This window comes from Musa acuminata, chromosome BXJ3-9, assembly GCF_036884655.1.
Source record: "Musa acuminata AAA Group cultivar baxijiao chromosome BXJ3-9, Cavendish_Baxijiao_AAA, whole genome shotgun sequence".
NCBI classification, from domain to species: domain Eukaryota; kingdom Viridiplantae; phylum Streptophyta; class Magnoliopsida; order Zingiberales; family Musaceae; genus Musa; species Musa acuminata.
Window position 1 is genome coordinate 27,998,526 of NC_088357.1, and position 23,468 is coordinate 28,021,993.

At 47.3% G+C, this 23,468-nt stretch overlaps 1 protein-coding gene across 6 annotated transcripts in view; it reads left to right on the forward strand.

The window, feature by feature from the left end:
* LOC103973238 (tetratricopeptide repeat protein SKI3) overlaps positions 1 to 23,091 on the forward strand; it is a 64,242-nt gene extending 41,151 nt beyond the window's left edge. For all 6 annotated transcript variants that reach the window (XM_009387743.3, XM_065168412.1, XM_065168413.1 and 3 more), the window contains 2 exons: positions 22,280 to 22,483; positions 22,563 to 23,091. In XM_009387743.3, the coding sequence (XP_009386018.2) occupies positions 22,280 to 22,483; positions 22,563 to 22,744 (386 nt within the window). In that variant the 3' untranslated portion in view covers positions 22,745 to 23,091. The remainder of the gene's footprint in view (positions 1 to 22,279; positions 22,484 to 22,562) is intronic.
* The last annotated feature ends 377 nt before the right edge of the window (positions 23,092 to 23,468 follow it).

Consider the following 23,468-nt stretch of genomic DNA (forward strand, 5'->3'; position numbering starts at 1 on the left):
TGCAAGGTGGAATGAGTTGCTCAATGACCAAAAGAGTTATGCAAAGCTCACAGAGGTGAGGGGAATTGCTAACTCGAAGAGTTTGGTACTCATGCATGGGCTTGTATGCGGACGATGGAATGTTCGTGGCCATCCCAAGGCGACCGAAACTCGGTGCCATGGAGCATTGAAACTTTCTCTTCGGCATGTGAAGGATACGTCCGTAGGAGGCTGAAGTGTGCAACGAGTTCAGCATGTTGCTAGGCCTTGAGGGGTGCAGTGGGGACTGTATTGACGGAGTGTCGCAATCTAGCAAATGCGTTTGCAGGAGGCAGAACAATGCACAGTTTGTTCAGCAGATCGGAGTAGTCCAAGGGGATGGTGGTCTCCGAAACGAAGAGAGATGTTGCTCCAACGGGATAGTTATCCAGGAGGGATAAGTCCCGGCTCTCCAGAGGGAGAATCATGTGAGACGGACCTCACATGTTGAGGAGTACCTCAACAAACAACAACTCCACGAAGCTCGATGGACTGAGCAAGCGGCGAGGAGTCGTCGCATGATCTCGCTTGAGAGAATGTATTGGTGGATACATTGCGAGATCAAGTGGGGGAGCGACCCAAAGCAACTTAAATGAAGGCACACTTGGAGTCGATATGGAGATCGAACTCAAGGGAGGGCCGACCCGTGGAATGGTGGGCGCGAGGGCCACCATCGACACAATGCAAAAACGAGGAGCGGAGCAACTTGGGTGTAACTTGGCGAAGTACCCAAGCTGCATGAAGGGAGCTAGCATAGAAGTTGGAACATGGAGTAGAGACACAGTGCTTTCCTTAGACAGATGTCAAGGACATGAACTCTTGCAGAGGCAATAGTAGGATCATGTTGTTCCATGGGTCCTTCATTCTGACGGAGCGGACTCATCTTGCATGGTGCCAAAGACGAAGGGAGCTTCGAGGCACATGCACCTTATCTCGGAGAAGCATTTGATGGAGGAACTAAGGCGACTTAATTTACGGAGGTGAAGTTGGGTACAGAAGGCCTTAGCACGGGGCAAGAGGACGCAGAGGCGGGTACTCTTGAAGAATATGCCATAGTGTTGCCATTCGAGTTGCTATGAAGGAAGCGGTGCGCAGCGGAGATTGTGCTGGTAGGGGCAGAGGCCCAGGATTCAGACAATGGTGCACAAACTACAGTGAAGTCGGTGGACTTCGGGAGCTACTAGGCGACGAACTGTCCTAGAGCGGTGCTTCATCTAGGTGTGACCCAAGAGTGGGTGGATGAAGGTCGATTGCCAAAGGAGCGAACAAAATCGAAGGTGGAGGAGACCCTGTGATGTATTGGCAGAGGCCACACATGGAGGGTTCACAATTCGAGTTTATTCCACAAGGATCAGAATGCAATGGAGATGTCACCAGGAGGCGACATGGTGCAGCGGATCGTGGTGGAACAGTTCGTGGCAATACGATACACACGACATAGTCCCGGGAGGGACTAGATCATATGGAGGTATGATCGGGAGCTACTGGGAGCTCCACTTCGGTGAACAACACGACGGCAAGAAGGGCTATGGATTCAAGGAGTGAAGGCTATGGTACCGTAGAGGCGGGTCTTCCGGGCGTGCATCGAATTTTGCATCGGATGAAAACCTTGGTCATCAGCATATGGGTGCTATGTTCCATTAAGGGAAAAGTTCGAATGCAAGTACCAGTGAGTTCCATGGGAGGGACTTGATCATGCAGAGGTATGATCGAAGCAACTGGAGAGTTGGGCTGCTCCAGAGCTCATATTCGCTTAAGGGAGCCCGACAAGTCAGAGGACAAGGCCGAGTAAGCGAACGTTGCTACCAAGGAAGCTAAGGAGAACAGAATCGGTGCAAACCCTACAACATGATGGCAGAGGCCATGCATGGGAGTTGTAGTCTGTCTTTCCATCGACCAAACGGACTGCTTGAAGAACACAGAGGTGTTGAAGCAGGGGGTCGAAAGGGGCGAGGAAGCGACGACGAGTCCAAAGGGACTTAGCTACCCAAAATCAAGCAATCAGTTAGAATGGAGGTGGACTCGGAGGAGTGCCACAGAGGCATATCTATTGATTGTGAAGAAAAGGGATGCAGATGCGAGGCGACGGATAGTAGTGCCATGGGCATGGCAGCGCCATGGTACCGTAGAGGCGGGACTTCCGTGAAAGACATTGATCCCTTGCTCTCATGGAGGGAGAGCGCTTGGTCGTGAAAGGGGCCGAGGAGGTGGAGAATACAGAGGCAATCTCCAAGTACCGAGACAAGGCTGAAGGGCAGAGGCCGAAGAACTTCGTAAGACCGGTGTCAATGTGCTTCTCATCAAGATAGCCGAAAGTGAAGGATTTCGGGTCATGCAAGAGTGCATAACCAAGGAACGAAGCAGGCAGTACGCGGTGCTGTACCTTTGCTACTCAGAGGAGTAGGCGGCAGGGTTGATGGAGAAGACGGTACAATCCCAGAGGCGACCAAACCTATGAGAGAATTACTCCAAGTTGGGGTGAAAACTTTCCGCATTCCAGAAGTTCGATGGCATTGAGAAGGTGAATCATAGTAACTAACTCAACGCAAGGAGTGCAAACACTTCAAGTGCTTCAGAAGTGTGAGCAAAGAGTAGGCGAAGGCTAGTAACCAGCTCGATGCATGGAGTACAACCTCGAGGAGGCGGGCGAAGTCAAGTAACCTTTGCCTTCTCAACTCTTAAGAGAATGGGCGAAACCGAGTACCCCAATTCTCTTATCTATCCAGCAGAGGAGCTTTGCACAAGTTCAAAGACCCTTCGAAGATAATGGAAGACAATAGTTGTCAAATCCTCACCAATGGTGATCAGTGCTACTGAGAGTAGATTGTCCGCTTCATTTCCCAATGAAATGCCAATCGAAAGCGGAAGTGATGCGAACCTACTTGGATGTGACAACTAAGTGAAAGAAGAGTCAATGAGCAAATTTTATGGAGGAAGGACCCAAAACTTCAGAAGTTTACGAGATGATGCTCGTTAAAGCTCCAACAAGCATCCACCCAGTTCAAGCAGCATGAGGCATTTGAGAGACTGGCGCAGTAAGGATGGTCTTTTCCTTCATCTGGGGGATCTGCAGGAATCAACAAGGATCAACACAACTCAGCCAACCCCACACCAGAGTCAGAGTCATTGGTGAGGTGAAGCAGCATGGCGGATCAAAGGTTCGACTACTCAAAAACAGCAGCGGAGAGCAGCAAGGAGCCAAGAGGCGCATTGTAGCTGGAGCAGAAGATTGAAGACTCAGCAAAGGCGAGGAGTTGCAGTGTCGACAAAGGCTTCGACGAGGACGTCGAAGGAATAAGTGGGGGAGAATGTCACGGACAAACTTCTAAACAAGGTGTTTGATGTAATGCTTATGTATGTCCGTGTCTTTTGGCATGTTCATGCCTTGTACAGCATGTAAAGGGGCGGCCGAAGGCTTAATAGTCCCATTTTAGTTGGGTTGGTGGCCTCTTTAGGCTTGTAAATAAAGATTGTGTCATGTGGACACGTGCGAGAGATTTTCGGTCTGTAATGGACCATTTTACCCTTTGTTGTGCCACTGTTCAGAGCTTGTAAAGTCTGTTTATAATTTGCATTGTCTATGAAGTGTTTTTCGGAGATGTTTGCTTGTGGATCCCGATTGAGGCGTTCTCTCTAACCCGTTCTCTCTTTTGGTGGTCCTAAGGGACAATAGGAGGCTTTGGGGAGGCTGACCTTTGCGGACGGACACGCAAGGGTGCCGCACGACTTAGGCAAAACCAGCTAAGTCCGTGACAACGAGGGGTGCATCGGGTGCTTGAGATGCTTCTTCTCACGATTGTACGTCGGGCATTTGGTATGCTTCTGGCCACGAGGGGCACATCGGGTGCTTGAAATGCTTCTGTCCACAAGGGGTGCATGGGGCGCTTGAGATACTTCTGTCCATGAGGGGTGCATCAGATGTTTGGGATGCTTCTGTCGATGAGGGTGCATTGGGTCCATCGGTCGCTTGGGACGCTTTTGCTCATGAAGGACATATTAGACACTTGGGATGCTTTAGCCTTAAGGGGCGAATCTGGTGTTTGAGATGCTTCTGCTTATGAGGGTGCATCGGGCGTTTTGTCACGACCTTAGCTAGAATTGCCTAAGGCATGAGGCACCCTTGCGACAAAGACATGAACTTAGCTTAAGTTGCCTAAGTCGTGACGCACCCTTGCGCCAACTTCTCGGACTTAGCTGGGATTGCCTAAGTCTTGAGGCGCCCTTACGACATATGCGTCCGCAAAGGTTCAGCCTAGTTGCAACCTCGTACAGGTCCCGAAGGACTTGTAAAACAGAAAGTTGATTAGATTGAAAACGAGCGGCGGACAAGTCCCGACGTCTCGTGAAGAGGGAAGTTTTACAAGCAATTCAGCAAGCACCTTGTGTGCACAGGAGAAAAGAGGAGGAAAACAAGGACTTTAGAAGGTAGAACGAACAGTTGCAAGTTCACAAACAATTGTTGACCAGGTGCCGGGCGCAAAGATAAGTTCCAGTCAAGAAAACGTGCGAACTTGTGAAAATTGTTCAACGCTCGACTATATACCGAAGCCCCATCCAGCCCTGCACCACCCGGGGGGTTCCAAGGTGCTGGGATGGTTGACATTTCGCGCGTTGCAGCGGGCTGCAGAAAACAGCCTGCGGCACGTGAAAATGGAGCCATTTTGGGGCTTTTGGCCCGCCGTAGTGAGCAGTCGCACTGTGCGCTGCAACCTGTTCGAACATGTATTTTTACAAGTAAAAACACACAACCAAGGCAAAACAAACTGCCATGTCTCTGTTTAAGCATGCAAAACTGACGAACGGTTTGTTGAACGAAGTTATTGCAAGTGCGTGACGATCATTCGTGACATTCTCCCCCACTTAAACTGTCGACGCCCTCGTCGATGCTTGTTGATAGTTGTTGATGATTACTTCTTCATGTCGTAGGGCGTCTTCGAGCTCCCAACTGGCTTCAGTTCGGGGAAGCTTTCGCCACTTCACCAAGTGCTCGGTCTACTCAGCTCCATTGGATAGCTTTATCTTGCGATCCGCTAGAATGGTTTCAACTCGTTTCTCGTAGGAGGCTCTGGTAGGGGGTAGTTGAGTTGGAACACTTCGGGAAGCATCTTGCGGATCTGAGTGGTAGGCTTTCAAGTTGCTGGCGTGAAAATCGTTGTGAATTTTAAGCCACGCCGGTAGCTGCAACCTGTAGGAGACGTTGCCCACCTTATTGATAATTGGAACGGGCCCTTCATACTTGCGCACCAATCCTTTGTGTACTTTGTTCCTAAAGAATTGGAGTGATGCTGGTTGGAGCTTCACCAATACCAAATCGTCGACTTTAAACTCTTGCGATCGCCTTCCCAAGTCGGCCCACTTCTTCATCTTTTTGGCCGCCTTCTCCAAGTAAGCCCGCGCAATATCTGTATTTCGGTGCCATTCTTTTGTAAAGTGATATGCTGATGAACTACTCCTAGTGTATCCGATAGCCAAGGTGTGAGGAGTCAACGATTGTTGTCCTGTAATGATCTCGAAGGGGCTCTTGTTGGACGCAGAGCTCCGCTGCAAGTTGTAGGAGAATTGGGCTATGTCCAACAGCTTCACCTAATCTCGTTGGTTGGCACCCACGTAGTGCCGAAGATATTGCTCCAGGAGTGAGTTTATCCTTTCAGTTTGGCCATCCATCTAGGGGTGGAGGCTTGTGGAGAAGTATAACTTAGACCCCAACAATTTGAATAGCTCTATCCAGAATCGTCCTAGGAACCAAGCGTCTCGATCACTGATGATATTGTGCGGGACTCCCCAATACTTCACCACATTCTTCATCATCAGCTTGGCCGCCTCTTCAGTTGAATAGTGTAGGGATGTAGCAATGAAAGTTGCATACTTTGAAAATCGATCGACCACCACGAGTATCGATCTGAGTCCCCCACTGTCGGCAAGCTTAATATGAAATCCAAGGAAATGCTCTCCCACGGCCTTTCTGGTATGGGCAACAACTCCAAAAGTCCCACCGGCTTCCGTTGCTCCACTTTATCTTGTTGGCAAGTGAGGCACGTTCGAATATATTCCTCCATATCAGTACCCATCTTCGGCCAATAGAAGGCCCTCTCCACGAGAGCCAAGGTTCTGTGAATGCTCGGATGTCCAGCCCAAAGGGAATCGTGACACTCTCTTAAGAGCTCACGCCTCAAATTGTTTACTCGAGGGACATAAACCCTATTCCCTTTTGTATAAAGGAGTCTCTCCTGGACCCAAAATCGTCGTGCCTTGCCTTTTTTGATGAGCTGCATCAGGGTTACTGCTTGGGGATCACTGTACAATCCATCCCTGATCCTGGAAAGGAAGTTGGAGTGCAACTGATTTGCTTGGCCTCTGCCCTCAAATTGTACAGCATTCACACGCTCCACTTTTCGACTCAATGTATCGGCCATGACATTTGCCTTTTCGGGCGTGTACTCTATTGCCATATCAAACTTAGCCAGGAAGTCCGACCATCGTGCTTGCTTTGGGGAGAGTTTCTTTTTAGTTTGGAAATAGCACAAAGCAATATTATCTGTCCTCAGCACAAATCACGATCCAAGAAGGTAGTGTCGCCAAACTCGTAGACAGTGGACCACCGTTGTCATCTCCTTCTCGTTCACCAGATATCGTCGCTCGGTTTCGTTGAGCTTGCGACTCTCGTAGGCCACCGGATGACCCTCCTGTATGAATACTCCCCCAATAGCGAAGTCTGAAGCATCTGTATGGACTTCGAAGGGCTCCCCATAGTTCGGCAATTTGAGCACCGGTTCTTCCAACACAACAGCCTTTAGATCTTGTAATGCAGCTTCACATTTATTAGACCACCTCCAAGGCTGCTCCTTCAGCAACTTTGTCAGTGGAGTTGCACGCTTCGAATATCCTAATATGAAGCGTCGATAGTAGTTGACGAAACCAAGGAAGGATCTCAGCTCTAGCACCTTCTTTGGAGTTCGTCATTCCGCAATAGCTTGCACCTTTGATTTATCCATCTGAATGGAGCCATCACCGATTCGATGCCCTAAGAATAAGATCTTTGTCTGAGTAAAGTAGAACTTCTCTCTTTTCACGGACAAAGTGTTCTCTATGAGAACCTTGAAAATTGTCCGAAGGTGCTCAACATGCTCCTCGAGCGTTTGGCTATAGACGACGATGTCATCTAAGTAGACGACCACAAACTTATCCAAATACTCCTTGAATAGTTGGTTCATAAGAGTGCAAAACGTGGTCGGAGCGTTGGTTAAACCGAAAGGCATCACCAAGAACTCAAACGCTCCATACCTGGTCACGCAGGTAGTCTTCGCTTCGTCGCCTTCAGCAATACGCACCTGCCAGTACCCAGACCGGAGGTCAAGTTTGGAGAAATACTTGGCTTTGCCCAATTGGTTGAACAAGTCCGCGATGAGCGGGATGGGTGCTAGTCATAAGTGCCCAGCAAGCCAATCACGTGAGTGATGGCACGTGTGACTTGATACAGAATCTTTTTGCTTATTATATTTTTGGCGTATATCACTTTATAACTATTGCATAAATGCATATGTATTGTGATGTCCTTGGATTTGTGCAATGGGAATCGGATCGTGATGAGATCACGATAATGAGATCGATTCACCTTTAAACACATATCCTAAATAATCCCGGTCATAGGTTACTCGAGAGGGACATCGTGATAACCGGATAGACTGGTGTGCTGTATACCCGTCCATATGATGGATGCAGCTGGTCTCATAGCTGCTCGTGTAGGGACACTAGGGATACAGTACAGGTGCTCATTGGAGAATGAGTTCACTGATTGATCCGCTTACGGAATGCTGGATGGTTGATGATGCCTTATTGTCAGACAGTGATTCCGTAGTCCTAGTGGTGTATCTGGTCCTTAGACTTGAGACACCAAGGATGTCCTGTATGAGTGCTCCACTCTTTGATACCAGACTTATAGGTTTGGCTGTTCCCAGATCTAGTACAGCTGGTCATTGGGAGTGGTAGTCGACCTTACGAGGGCTATTGAGTGTCGATAGAGGATCATCCACTCTCGGTATCATGAGAGGAATATCCCATGTGTTCTTGCTCAGACAAATCCCTGGCCAGGGTCATTCGGGTTGAGAGAGATAGAGTTCTCCGGGAGAATCCGATTAGAGCGAGACTCAAGTAGAAACCGTATGGGTCTGACAGCACCATGCTCGATATACGGTCTCTGGGATATTAGATGGATGAGGGACTATAGGTACATGGTAACTGAGGACAGACAGGTCCAATGGATTGGATTCCCCTGTATCGTCTGGGGACTACGGCGTAGTGGCCTAGTACGTCCGTAGTCGATGAGTCGAGTGAATTATTACAGAGATAATAATTCACTGAGTTAGAAGGAGTTCTGACAAGTATGACTCACGGCCAGCTCGATATTGGGCCTAGAGGGTCACACACATATGGTAGGCATTGCGATGAGTAGAGGTTCGGATATGAGATATCCGACGGAGCCCATGTCTTATTGGATGCAGATCCAATACCCACTAGGGAAGGACCCATTAGGGTTTGACACGGGATCACTATAAATAGGAGGGATTCACAGCCTCATAGGCTAGAGTCTTTGCTTGCCCTTCCTATTCTCCTCTCCCTCTCCACCTCAGAGTAGGCCTGGAGTTTTGAGGAGCGTCGTCGCAACCCTGCTGTGTGGATCACCGCTAGAGAGGAGGACGCTTGACCTCCTTCACCCTCTCCTGAGGATCTACAAGGAAACAGGGATATACGATCTCCCTAGGTAACACAATCTCTATACGCAGTTTTGTGTTTTGCGGATTTTGCGCACCAATCTTCGCACGACGACGAACATCTTTTTGGGAATCGGGGATTTTTGTTTTCTTGTTCTTCCGCTGCGCATATGATGTCGCCCCCCATGATTTCCCAACAGTGGTATCAGAGCCAGGTTGTTCGTGCGAATGATTGGTTTTTGAACTGCGTGTGTTGTGTTTAGGAAGAATATTGACGTCAAAATCGTTGACGCAAAAGCAAGGAAGGGCAGCAACAGTTGCTGCCCTCGATCTGCATGCCTGCAGCCAGCCGCAGCCGCAGCAAGGCAGCACAGCGCCGGCGCATGCGCAAGCGCTGTGCCTGCAGTAGCCGGCCGGCGATCTGCTTGCAGCAGGCTTGCGGCCGGCGGGGCTGGGAGCCCGCTCGGTAGAAGCGCCTGCGGCCACTGAGCCCGCGGGCAGAGGCGCCGCGAGGCAGCAGCGCGGGCTGAGGCACCGCAGGGCAGCGGCGCCTGTGGCCGCTGCTCCCACGGGCAAAAACCCCGCAGGGGCGGCCGCCAGTGAGACAGCACCACCTGCGGGCGCTGACTCGCGGGCAGAACCGCCCGCGAAGGCGGCGGCGCCCGCGGGGGCGCCCACCTGCAGCGGCAGCGACCCCAGCGGGCGTGCCACCTGCAGGCGAGGGCAGTGCCCTTGCCCTCGCCGCACAGGCCGCCGCCAGCAGGGTGGCGGCGGCGGCGGCGCAGCAGCGAAAAGGGGAAAGGGTATTAGGGTTTTCTGCGCAAAAGACAGTTTTGCCCCTCGGAATTTGAGAAATTCCAGTTTCTGTCTTTTGTCCAAATTACGAAAATACCCTTAGGAATTGAGAAATTCCCTATATATCCCTGATTTCAGAAAATATTAATTAATTAAAAGGTTTAGTTGATTATTATTTTTATTATTATCTAGTAGTCCTACATGATGATAATTATTTATACATGTGATGTATGATGTGTGGACGGATGATCATGGACCGTGTGATGTGTGTACTTGTGATTCTTATTATTGAGGTCTGCGAACCTCCATTATATTTCTCGTTTATTGTCGAGCCTGCGTGCCTATGATTAAGTTGTAATCACATGAGGAGGCGCAGCGGGAGCGTGGAAGCCATAGCGGGACCCACGAGACGGACGATCATGATGCATGAAGATGCATCAAGATGTCGACGGAACCAACGAGGACGAGATGGACGATCACAAGGCATGGAGATGCACCGTTGCACACATAGATCTTGATGTGAGTGATTAGGCCTACTGGCTCGGGCCTAATCATATTAGGTTGTGGTCCATGATCATCTGGTGTGATTGCTTATACACATACTAGATATGTATATATATTTGCATGCGATGTAGATATATATTAAATATGTACATGTGTGACATGTCATAATAGGAGACCAAATCATAGAAACATCTCTCGATAATATTAAGTCGGTAAACGTGAGGCAATTAGATTGACCCACGTGGCCTTCCATCGTTATGAGTAGGAACCGAATCCCGGTGTAGGTTGAGTTGGTCGAGTCCCTCGAGACTCACCTATATCGCGATTCGCTATCTTGCTTACGACATAGAGATGTCACCGGTGACCTGAGGGCATGATATGCTTGGTCGAGTCCCTCGAGGGTATATCATCAAATCAGACTCATCTTGTAACGAAGGTGTTGACTTAACCGAGCATCATGGTTGGTCGAGTCCCTCGAGGCCATGGTGATTCGGAGGCCGAACAGGACGGGAATCACAAGGAGTTGTGATCGGCAAGAGTTGTCTACCTTTTAGGCTTAGTGTGATTGGTCGAGTCCCTCGAGGTTACACTAAGACGCTGATTGGATCCTGATCCCCACTAGAAGTCTGCCGGAGACTTCCGTTTCACGTGCTGAGGGTGTCGCGTGACTCGTTAGTAAAATAGTGGGAGCATATTAAGATAGAAGTCCATATCTTGATAGTTTATTTCTTGCAAAATCTGCATGTTATTCATTTTTGCTACATCTTTATTTTCAGAAAATGTCGCTTTCAAATCCCTTACGTGGCATACTTGATGTCAACCGCCTCACTGGTCCAAATTATACGGATTGGCTCCGTAACTTGAGAATTGTTCTCACAGCGGAGAAAATCGTGTACGTCCTTGATACAGTGATGCCTACGCCCGAAGAAGGGGCAAGCGAGGATGAGATCGCTCGCTACGTGAAGTACATTGATGACTCCACTCTTGCTCAGTGCTATATGTTGGGCTCTATGACTTCAGAGTTACAGAGACAACATGAAAAGATGGATGCCAGATCCATTCTCCTACATGTCCGTAAATTGTTTGAGGAACAGGGAAGGACTCAACGATATGAGATATCCAAGAGCCTTTTCCGCGCTAGGATGACTGAGGGGACACCGGTTCAGAACCATGTCCTAAAGATGATTGAGTGGATAGAGAAACTCACAGGTCTAGGAATGGTCCTAGAGGATAACTTGTGTGTGGACATTGTGCTTCAGTCCCTACCAGATTCCTTTTCACAGTTCATAATGAACTTTAATATGAACAAGCTTGAGGTGACTCTCCCAGAGCTCCTTAATATGTTGAGGGAGGCAGAGAGTACTATTAAGAAAGAGAAGCCAGTTCTCTACACTGGTGAGACCAGAAAGAAAAGGAAAGCAGAAAGGTCCCTTAAGAAGGGAAAGGGCAAGGGCAAACAAGGTAAAGCAAAGGTTGCTAAGAAAGACCCAACAAAGGACAAAGGCCAGTGCTTCCACTGTGGTAAAGATGGGCACTGGAAGAGAAACTGCAAAGAGTACCTTGCAGAAAGGGCGAAACAAAAGCTTGATGAAGCTTCAGGTACATTCATGATCGGTCTCCATTTGTCAGACTCTTATGATAACACATGGGTATTAGATACCGGTAGTGCTTATCATATATGTAATTCGTTGCAGGTTCTGGCAAGGCCTAGGAGACTAGAGAGAGGCGAGATGGACCTCAAGATGGGTAATGGAGCAAAAGTTGCTGTTTTAGCTGTTGGCGAGGTCGCCCTACATCTGTCTAGTGGAGCTTTTATTGCATTAGATGCATGTTATTTTGTTCCTTCTATTATCAAAAACATTATCTCCATTTCATGTTTAACAGTTAGTGGATATAAATTTGTTTTTGAGAACAATGGTTGTTCGATATTATTAGATGATAAGATCATCACGAAAGGAACATTGCATAATGGTTTATTTATGTTAGACACCACTCCACATATCATGAATATAAATATGTCTTAAAAGGAAACGAGATGAGTTGAACAGTGCATACCTGTGGCATTGTAGGCTAGGTCACATCCATGAAAGAAGGATTCAAAAGTTGCTAAATGATGGATATCTAGATCCATTCGACTACGTGTCATATGCAACTTGTGAACCTTGCATTCGTGGAAAATTGACCAACTCTCCATTTAGTGGAACTGGAGAGAGAGCCACTGAGTTGTTGGAACTCATACATAGTGATGTATGTGGACCCATGTCAACTCATGCCATTGGAGGTTACTCATACTTCATTACATTTACTGATGATTTCTCAAGGTATGGATATGTGTACTTAATGAAGTACAAGTCCGAGGCTTTTGAGAAATTCAGAGAGTATAGGAATAAGGTGGAGAACCAAACTGGAAAGAGTATCAAAACTCTTCGATCAGATCGAGGAGGTGAGTACTTAAGTACAGAGTTTACTCACTTCCTCAAGGACCATGGGATATTATCCCAATGGACACCTCCTTATACACCTCAGCTCAATGGTGTCTCTGAAAGGAGAAATCGTACATTATTAGATATGGTACGGTCCATGATGAGTTTCGCTGACCTACCCATCTCATTCTGGGGATATGCCCTAGAAACCGCAGCTTACCTTCTGAACAGAGTTCCAACTAAGTCGGTGGTGTCTACACCATATGAGATATGGAAAGGGAAGAAGCCTGATCTTAAAGTAGTTAAGATATGGGGCTGCTCTGCCCATGTTAAAAGACACAACCCCGATAAGTTAGAATCAAGGACAGGGCGATGTAAATTTGTGGGATACCCCAAGGAAACTTGTGGGTATTACTTCTATCATCTCGAGGACCAAAAGGTCTTTGTAGCTAAGAGAGCAGTGTTCCTTGAGAAGGAACACATTCTTGACGGAGACAGTGGGAGAATGATAGAATTGAGCGAGGTTGGAGAACCAAGCTCAAGCACCACTCTACAGCCCGAGTCTGTTCAGGTATCTAATACACAAGTTTCAACTTTACGCAGGTCTGATAGAGTATCCCATCCTCCTGAGAGATATGTGGGACATATTAGAGCAGAGGATGTAGAGGATATTGATCCTCAGACCTACGAGGAGGCTATTATGAGTATAGACTCCGGGAAGTGGAAAGAAGCCATGAATTCTGAGATGGATTCTATGTACTCCAATAAGGTTTGGAACCTAGTTGATGCACCCGAAGGTATTGTACCCATCGGTTGCAAGTGGATCTTTAAGAAAAAGATCGGAGTAGATGGAAAGGTAGAGACCTATAAAGCAAGGCTAGTGGCTAAGGGGTATCGTCAAAGGCAAGGTGTTGACTACGACGAAACTTTCTCACCCGTAGCAATGCTAAAATCCATCAGAATTCTATTGGCTATTGCAGCACACTATGATTATGAGATCTGGCAGATGGATGTGAAAACCGCATTCCTCAATGGGAACCTCGAGGAGGAGGTGTATATGATGCAACCTGAGGGATTCGTGTCCAAGAACTGCCCAGATAAGGTGTGTAGGTTGCTTAGATCCATTTATGGACTAAAGCAAGCTTCCCGAAGTTGGAACATAAGATTTGATGAGTCAATCAGATCTTATGACTTCGTTAAGAACGAAGATGAGCCTTGTGTATACAGAAAGGTAAGTGAGAGCGCTATTAGCTTTTTGGTGTTATATGTGGATGACATCCTCATCATTGGGAATGACATAGGAATGCTATCCACAATAAAGGCTTGGTTATCTAGACACTTCTCTATGAAGGACTTAGGAGAAGCATCTTATATCTTGGGGATTAGAATCTATAGAGATAGATCCAAAAGGATGCTTGGCTTGTCCCAGTCCAGGTACATAGAAACTATTGTCAAAAGGTTTGGTATGGAAAATTCCAAAAGAGGTCTCATACCGATGAGACATGGGATATCGCTTTCTACGAGTATGTCCCCAAAGACTCCAGAAGAAAGGGCGAACATGGATATGATACCTTATGCCTCAGCAATAGGGTCTATCATGTATGCCATGCTATGTACTAGGCCTGATATAGCGCATGCTCTGAGTGTCACGAGCAGGTATCAGGCGGATCCAGGCTTGGAGCACTGGAAAGCAGTAAAGTGTATCCTTAAGTACTTGAGAAGGACTAAGGATCTTTTACTAATATATGGAGGTAATAGCCTTAAGGTTGAAGGCTACACTGACTCAAGTTTTCAGTCTGATGTCGATGATAGCAAGTCGAATTCAGGGTATGTGTACACCTTGAATGGAGGAGCAGTGTGCTGGAAGAGTTCCAAGCAAGATACCACTGCTGACTCGACCACAGAGGCGGAGTACATTGCTGCATCAGATGCAGCAAAGGAGGGAGTCTGGTTGAAGAAGTTCATCACAGATTTGGGAGTCGTGCCGGATAGTGAGGAGCCGATTTCCCTATATTGCGACAACAACGGGGCAATTGCTCAAGCGAAGGAACCTAGGTCTCATCAGAAATCTAAGCATGTTCTGAGGAGGTTCCACCTTATCAGAGAGATCGTGACCCGAGGAGATGTAGCAGTGGAAAGAGTTCCATCCGAAGATAACATTGCAGATCCACTAACAAAGCCATTGTCTCAGATTGTCTTTGAGCGTCACAGGGGTCTGATGGGGATCAGACACATAGGTGATTGGCTTTAGGTCAAGTGGGAGATTGCTAGTCATAAGTGCCCAGCAAGCCAATCACGTGAGTGATGGCACGTATGACTTGATACAGAATCTTTTTGCTTATTATATTTTTGGCGTATATCACTTTATAACTATTGCATAAATGCATATGTATTGTGATGTCCTTGGATTTGTGCAATGGGAATCGGATCGTGATGAGATCACGATAATGAGATCGATTCACCTTTAAACACATATCCTAAATAATCCCGGTCATAGGTTACTCGAGAGGGACATCGTGATAACCGGATAGACTGGTGTGCTGTATACCCGTCCATATGATGGATGCAGCTGGTCTCATAGCTGCTCGTGTAGGGACACTAGGGATACAGTACAGGTGCTCATTGGAGAATGAGTTCACTGATTGATCCGCTTACGGAATGCTGGATGGTTGATGATGCCTTATTGTCAGACAGTGATTCCGTAGTCCTAGTGGTGTATCTGGTCCTTAGACTTGAGACACCAAGGATGTCCTGTATGAGTGCTCCACTCTTTGATACCAGACTTATAGGTTTGGCTGTTCCCAGATCTAGTACAGCTGGTCATTGGGAGTGGTAGTCGACCTTACGAGGGCTATTGAGTGTCTCGATAGAGGATCATCCACTCTCGGTATCATGAGAGGAATATCCCATGTGTTCTTGCTCAGACAAATCCCTGGCCAGGGTCATTCGGGTTGAGAGAGATAGAGTTCTCCGGGAGAATCCGATTAGAGCGAGACTCAAGTAGAAACCGTATGGGTCTGACAGCACCATGCTCGATATACGGTCTCTGGGATATTAGATGGATGAGGGACTATAGGTACATGGTAACTGAGGACAGACAGGTCCAATGGATTGGATTCCCCTGTATCGTCTGGGGACTACGGCGTAGTGGCCTAGTACGTCCGTAGTCGATGAGTCGAGTGAATTATTACAGAGATAATAATTCACTGAGTTAGAAGGAGTTCTGACAAGTATGACTCACGGCCAGCTCGATATTGGGCCTAGAGGGTCACACACATATGGTAGGCATTGCGATGAGTAGAGGTTCGGATATGAGATATCCGACGGAGCCCATGTCTTATTGGATGCAGATCCAATACCCACTAGGGAAGGACCCATTAGGGTTTGACACGGGATCACTATAAATAGGAGGGATTCACAGCCTCATAGGCTAGAGTCTTTGCTTGCCCTTCCTATTCTCCTCTCCCTCTCTACCTCAGAGTAGGCCTGGAGTTTTGAGGAGCGTCGTCGCAACCCTGCTGTGTGGATCACCGCTAGAGAGGAGGACGCTTGACCTCCTTCACCCTCTCCTGAGGATCTGCAAGGAAATAGGGATATACGATCTCCCTAGGTAACACAATCTCTATACGCAGTTTTGTGTTTTGCGGATTTTGCGCACCAATCTTCGCATGACGACGAACATCTTTTTGGGAATCGGGGATTTTTGTTTTCTTGTTCTTCCGCTGCGCATATGATGTCGCCCCCCATGATTTCCCAACAATGGGATACTTGTTCTTCACCGTCACTTTGTTGAGGGCTCGATAATCAATGCATAGTCGGAGGCTCCCATCTTGTTTCTTTTGGAAGAGAACTGGAGCTCCGAATGGTGCTTTAGAACTGTGGATGAGACCACCGCTTAGCAGTTCACCTAACTGCTTTTTGAGCTCTACCAACTTTGGAGGAGGCATACGGTAGGGTGGTCTCGCTGGAGGCTTCACTCCTGGCTCCAGTTCGATATGATGATCCATGCCTCTGTGTGGTGGCAGTCTTTGGCAACTCGGGTGGCATAACGTTTGTGAACTCCTTCAGAATGTTTGCCACCACAGTAGTTTCATGAATGACCTTCTCGTCGAGTAGCTCTAGCTTCATAGTAGCCACGAATGTTAATTCACCTTTTCGTACCCCTTTCTTCAGTTGTAATGCTGATATTTGTTGGGGGTCCTTTGTTCCTCTCCGAGAGACGGGAACCATACAGGGGTCGTCACCTCCCATCATACATAGGGAGTTTAGGAACGACATTGGCATCAACTTGGCTGCGTACATAAACTCCATTCCAAGAATCACTTGGAAGTCGTCCAGTGGCACCGCCATCATGTTTGTGCTCCCACTCCATGTTCCGATCTTGATGGGAACTCCCTTTGCCAACCCAGAGATTCGCTTGGCCTCCGAGTTCATCGCCTTCATTCGACTTGGGTTCTTATCCAAGATCAGCCCAAGTCGCTTTGCTTCTCGATCAACAATAAAGTTGTGGGTAGCTCCCGTGTCCACCATTGCACGGGTTGTTTGGCCATTGAGCTTAATGTCCATGTACATGAGCTCGTTATTCCCTGCTTTCAATGGCTTTGTCTTTATGTTTTCCCCCATTTGACCCTACAATGCATTTAACAAACGCATTGCTCCCACTCGGGGACCCTGCGACTCTTTATCGTCGCTGCAAGATTTTGAACTACTTGAACTAAGGGTGATGACTTTGCCCTTGTCTGATTTAGGGGGGATGGATGGAAGCTGTTAAAGCATTAAGTGCCTGTTTCTGTGGGCACTCCCTCACCATGTGCGGCCCTCCGCACAAGAAGCACCCGCCAGTTTTTGGGGCCTTGCCTTTTGAGCTTGGCCCTTTGTGGGAACTCTTCTTCCTTTGTTCGCCTTTGGGCTCCTTCCCTCGAGAATATTTTGGAGGGCGATTTCCTAAAGATGGTCTCCTTTTCCCCGGGTCCTCAGAGGAAACAAAGTCGGTGAGCCTTTCTACTGTCGCAATTGCCCCGATCACATCGGTGACATTCCTTCGATGCAGTTCTTGTTGAGCCCATGGCTTCAAACCATCGAGGAAACGGAATAACTTATCCTTCTTGGACATGTCCTGTATGTCTAGCATTAGCGCAGAAAATTGCTTCACGTAGTCTCGGATGGAAGTACTTTGGCGGAGTTGTCTCAACTTCCTCCTTGCGACGAACTCTGTGTTCTCGGGTAGAAACTGAGTTCTCAACTCTCGCTTTAAGTCCTCCCATGTGTCCACCCGACGTCGACCTTGTTGGATTTCCTCCCGACGGGTTCGCCACCAAAGTTTTGCATCCCCATTCAAATACATGGTTGCTATCGAAACTTTGGTTTCTTAATCAGGCCTCGTAGCTCGAAAATATTGTTCCATGTCGAATAGGAAATTCTCGAGCTCTTTAGCATCTCGGGTACCTCCATAACAATGCAGCTCGGGCGCCCTCAAGTTTTGTGGTGGCGCAACGCGGGTATTGCTTCCTCCCGCATTCAATGCCCTGGTGAGCATGGTCACCTTGGAAGTGAGTTCTGCCACGACTTCCTGCAGATCTTGCACAGAGTCTTTGGTGTCGTTCGATAGTCGATCGACTAGAGCCTCGACCTTGTCGATTTGGGATTCAACTTCTTCTTGCGAGCTCTCAACCCCAAGAAGCCTTCTCTGGCTTTGGTAGAGTTCCTCCAAGCTCGCTTCAAGAACATCCAAGTGGGTTTCCGCAGCTTGAGTCTCTCCTTATGGCTCTTCTTCACGGTTGACGCAATAGATTACGCCTCCGCTCGTGAAGAGTAGCCAATTTCTCGCTCATCATGCTCGCTGCCACGATCCTCCAAAGCGTTTCCAACGACATGAGAGCAAGTTTGCACTTGTAACCCACCTGCGACTGCTTGGGGCAAAGGTTCGACTTGCCCCGCCTTGCTAGATTCGCCACGATGCTTTGCCATAGTGAAATTGCGAAGTTCCTTCACTGCTTGCTCGAATTGCTTGCCCGCTCTGATACCACAATGTCACGGCCTTAGCTAGAATTACCTAAGACGTGAGGCACCTTTGCGACAAAGACGCGAACTTAGCTTGAGTTGCCTAAGTCACGATGCACCCTTGCGCCAACTTCTTGGATTTAGTTGGGATTGCCTAAGTCTTGAGGCACCCTTGCGACATATGTGTCCGCAAAGGTTCAGCCTAGTTGCAACCTCGTACATGTCCCGAAGGACTTGTAAAACAGAAAGTTGATTAGATTGAAAACGAGCGACGGACAAGTCCTGGCGTCTCGTGAAGAGGGAAGCTTTACAAGCAATTCAGTAAGCATCTTGTTTGCATAGGAGAAAAGAGGGCAAGGAGGAAAACAAGGACTTTAGAAGGTAGAATGAACAGTTGCAAGTTCACAAACAACTGCTCATCGCGTGCTATGCGCGAAGGCAAGTTCCCATCAAGAAAACGTGCAAACTTGTGAAGATTGTTTAACGCTCGACTATATACCGAAGCCCCATCCAGCCCTATGCCACCCAGGGGGTTCCAGGGTGCTGAGATGGTTGACATTTCGCGCGCTGTAGAATACTGCAGAAAACAGCCTGCGGCATGCAAAAACGGATCCATTTTGGGGCTTTTTGGCCCAGCATGGTGAGCGGTCGCACTGTGCGCTGCAACCTGTTCGAACATGTATTTTTACAAGCAAAAACACATAAAACCAAGGCAAAACAGGCTACCATGTCTCTGTTCAAGCATGCAAAAGCGACGAACAGTTCATTGAACGAAGTTATTGCGAGTGCGCGACGATCGTTCGTGATAGTTTGGGATGTTTCTAGCCACGAGGGGTGCATTAGGTGCTTGAAATGCTTCTACTCATGAGGGGCGCATCGAGCGCGTGGGATGTTTTTAACTATAAAGGGTACATTGGGTGCTTGAGATGCTTTTGCCCATGAGGGTGCATTTAGCGCTAGTGATACTTATGCCCACGAAGGGTGCATCGGGCACTTGAGATGCTTATGTCCACGAGGGGCACATCGAATGCTTGGGATGTTTTTGCCACGAGGGGTCCATCAGGCGCTTGAAATTATTTTGCCCGAGAGAAGGGTAGACCCAACATCATGCTTTTCAAGCAATTTGACAATCGGATGATGACGAATATGACACGAGTCACTTGCCAATTGCTCCCCCTTGAGTCTCACTTCTCTTTGCTTCCACATTGGTCAAGATAGAGAAGTGAAGATCAAGATGAAAGACTTCAATGACAATCCTAAAGCTTCACTCGAGGCTTCATCCCATTAGGAGAAGGAAACTGGAGATGTAGGGAATGAAGCTGCGAGTGGCTCGACAAGGTGTAACGTTTGCGCTTAGAATGAAAATGCATTGTCATAAAGAAAAAATTTAGGTGATAAGCCCTTTGGCATGTAACAAGTAATATGTGAATATAAGGTTGCTTTTCTCGAGGTGCCCCCATCCTATTAATTCCTCGATCTGCTCCTTCAGGTCATGTTAGTCCTCAATGTCATGCCCATGGTCTATGTGAAATCTGCATTACTTACTTTTGCCTCACCTTACTTAGGATGATCATGTTGGACGAGGGTCGTTCAGCACTCCCTTTTCTTTAAGGAAAACTTTTGTTTTCAAGGCGTTTAAGGGAGTGAAGTCTGCCTCACTTAAGAGGGTCCTTCCCTAGCAGGCTCAGACTTTCGGGTTGGCGGTTATTGAGGTCGTGATAGTTCTTCATCCCTCACTTGTTTTCACCTTAAGTCCTTTTTACTACTTGAGGCAAGAAGCTGTATAGCTATGTGTTGATTTGCTTGCTGTAAGAGATTGGGAAAGGTGGTTCGTTGAACCACATAAACTGAGATTTTCACCACATAAAGGTGGTTCATTGAACCACATAAACTTTTGTTGATTTGCTTGCTGTAAGAGATTTTCACCTTGACGTTCGACCATATAAACTGAGAAGGTTGAGACCTTGCATGAAGTTCTAAACGATCAATGGGTGCACATGGTCACCTGATGTGCCTCGGTTTCATATCTAGAGACGTAATTGGCCAACTACTCTCCTTGTTAGATTGTTAGGAGCGATGTCACAGTACGCATCAATCATTAGTCATTGGCAATGTGCGCCCCGAACTACTTCACAAGCCTGTCGAATGTGGATAGGGAAATAGGAGATAGGGTGATAAAACCATTCTTGAGTGGTTCCCCGAAGCATTGTCGAGAACAATCGACACATCAAGGCATCTAGTGTGGCATAGAGTCACTTGTGCTCTAAATGATGCCAAGTGCTCCTTGGGGTTGACACTACCATCAAATGTCTCCAAGGTGGGTAATTTGAATCCTTGAGGGATTTGCTCCTCTTGAATTCTTAGGATGAAGGGAGACCATCCGTATGGTTGCATCTTATCTCCCTCTTTGGCAAATTGATACTCTCGGCGCATGCTCTCTAGCCTCAATCCATCTCTTGCAGTTAGGCATGTAGAGTGGCATTAGTGTCATACATGGAAGCTTCGGACTTGAGTCTGCCCGATCCCTTGGCGTCCCCCATAGGAGATGGCGATGTGACCACATGAACAAGTTGCAGCATCGATCTGCTACGGTGTCCCATCTTTACTTGCTAGCTGTAAGGCACCTAGAGCTGTGGGGTTTCAGAGCACTCAGAATCGTGTTAGGTTGCAAAGAGGTCTGGTTTTAGGTGAAGGTGAGTTGCATCAGTTGTGGAATGAAGGGAATGATGGACTGCATCATCTCCAAAAAGGTTTGGATCTGCTAAAATGACCTCAGGAAAGCTTCTGTTGACATTGTCATAGGTGGGGGCTCGCTCAATTGTGAGTAAAAAATTAAATAGCCAAAAAGTCGACAATATGGAGTGGCATTTGTTAGGTCTTGAAGCGGCAACAAAAGAGAATGCAGGTTGAGCTGATCTCAAACTTGTGAAGGTGGGGAAGTGGTTGGCCCCAAGACACTCCTGAACCTTCTTGGGAAGATTATAGCTCTGCATCATATCTCAGGCCCTCTTTTAGCACCCAAAATGTTCACCTCAATGTTTGATCACTCGACGTGTGGCGATGATGGAGCGACGCAACTAGGTTCGGTTCCAAGGTGAGAGTGGATCAATCAACCCGGGAAGTTAGGAGGTTGTAGCTGAGGACCTACCAAGAAGGATATGGATGTCGATCTGAATGCTGATGTGGTTTCTGTTACTCCTGAATGTCATGCAAGAAGATCGGGTTGGGGAAGCCTGACTTGATCCCTCTGACACTCAAGTTAGAGAACCATTTAGAGTAGAAGAATGTAGAATGCGGAAGAAAGAGAACAGAATGAGGGGCTATTTATACCAGGGGTCTGTAGTTGTCAGTGGTTAGGGCAGTTGCCAAGGGGTTATAACCGCCTTTCGAGAAGGTGGATGAGGTGGCCTAACTATTGCCTTGGTGGCAATGAAGTGGCGCAGCTGCTTGCTGAAATAGTGTATCTGCATGCCGAGGTGGTGTTCTTGTCTGCTGTGGTGGCATAACTGCCCATTTAGGTAGTTAGGTGTTGCAACTGTCTGTTGAGGTGGCAGCTTCAGTGGTTGGGAGAGGCCTGACTGCTGTTGAGGTAGCAGACCCTGTTGCTGCGGTACTTCTAGTTGTTGAGGAGTTGGTGTTCATGTGTAAGCTTTGAAATGTTACTTTTATCCTCAATCATTACTTGTTCTAGTTGTCCTAGTGGAGCTGGGCAATTTTGATATATGATACCATAAAATATAGTACCATGTAGTTTCCGATTGATACACACCATTTTGTTTTTTGTTAGAAAACATTTGGTTCATATCTTGGTTGAACTATATGATGTGACAGGTGCCATCTGTATGGAACTTGTTAGGCAGCAGGCAGGTCTTCAGTTTCTGTCTCGTGCAATTAGCAGCCTGACAAAAGCTCAGAAGTGTTCGCCTATGTTCTTGCCCATTGTTTCACTGTTGTTGGCTCAAGCAGAAGCAAGCCTTGGAGCAAAAGCCAAGTGGGAGAAGAACCTTAGCCTTGAATGGTTTGCCTGGCCAGCAGGTTCTGAACAAAACTCTAGATGCAGAAATTGTTCCAGTCGTTTGCTTGTCTTTTGTTGACTTCATTTTTGTTGTCACAGAAAGGAGGCCAGCTGAGTTGTATTTCCAAATGCACTTGCTTGCAAGGCAATCCAGTACAGTCTCCAACCAAGATTCTGGCGTAGGGTCGACTCAAAGCCCAGAGAGGTGGATACTACGAGCCATACATTTGAATCCCTCATGTTTGAGATACTGGAGAATACTTCACAAGTGTTACAGCTAGGTAATTGACTTGCTTATCCAGACATGTGCTTCGTGGTTGTATCAGCTGGCTTTAGCCTCGTTCATTTTAGTGGTTAATATTTCGAATCTGATGATCACTGTCCAACAAAATTCGTGTACTTCTTTTATGTGTAATCCGATGAGAATGTGTATTGCAAAGTGGCAAGCACTTGTTCTTGATCTCCTGCTCCGTGGGCAGCGTGCCAAGGCGTACCGGACCAAATCTCTTGCATGTTTTAGTTTATTGTCTCATGTTGGAGGTTGTGTTGAGAATTGGTTTACCCTATTTTTAATTTTTCTCAACAAATATGCCATCATTATTTATATTGGAATTGTTTATTATTTTTAGGCTGCTCTTTCCTATTTGTTGTGTTGCAGCCTTTAAACCTCGTATGGTAGAGAACTTGCAAGGGCTTTCCTGTGAAATCTTGGTTTTTGAACCACCAAGAAATTTCTACTCCTAAAAACCTATCTCAGAATTGCAGGATGTAAGGTCAAATCCTGCCAAATCCATCCGTTTAAGCCAAACATCCTAAAGGGTTTCATCCTGAGTCACATCGTTACGAAAGGCCATAATATTTTTGAAGTTTTATACTATTTGATCCATCTCCTTCATAGCTTTCTTAAAGTGTCTTGTTGGAACCTGGATGTCCACGAGGAATTTCTAAGAAATCCTAGGATCTCAAATACCTATGGTTTAACTAAGCTGCTATTCGAGACCTGAG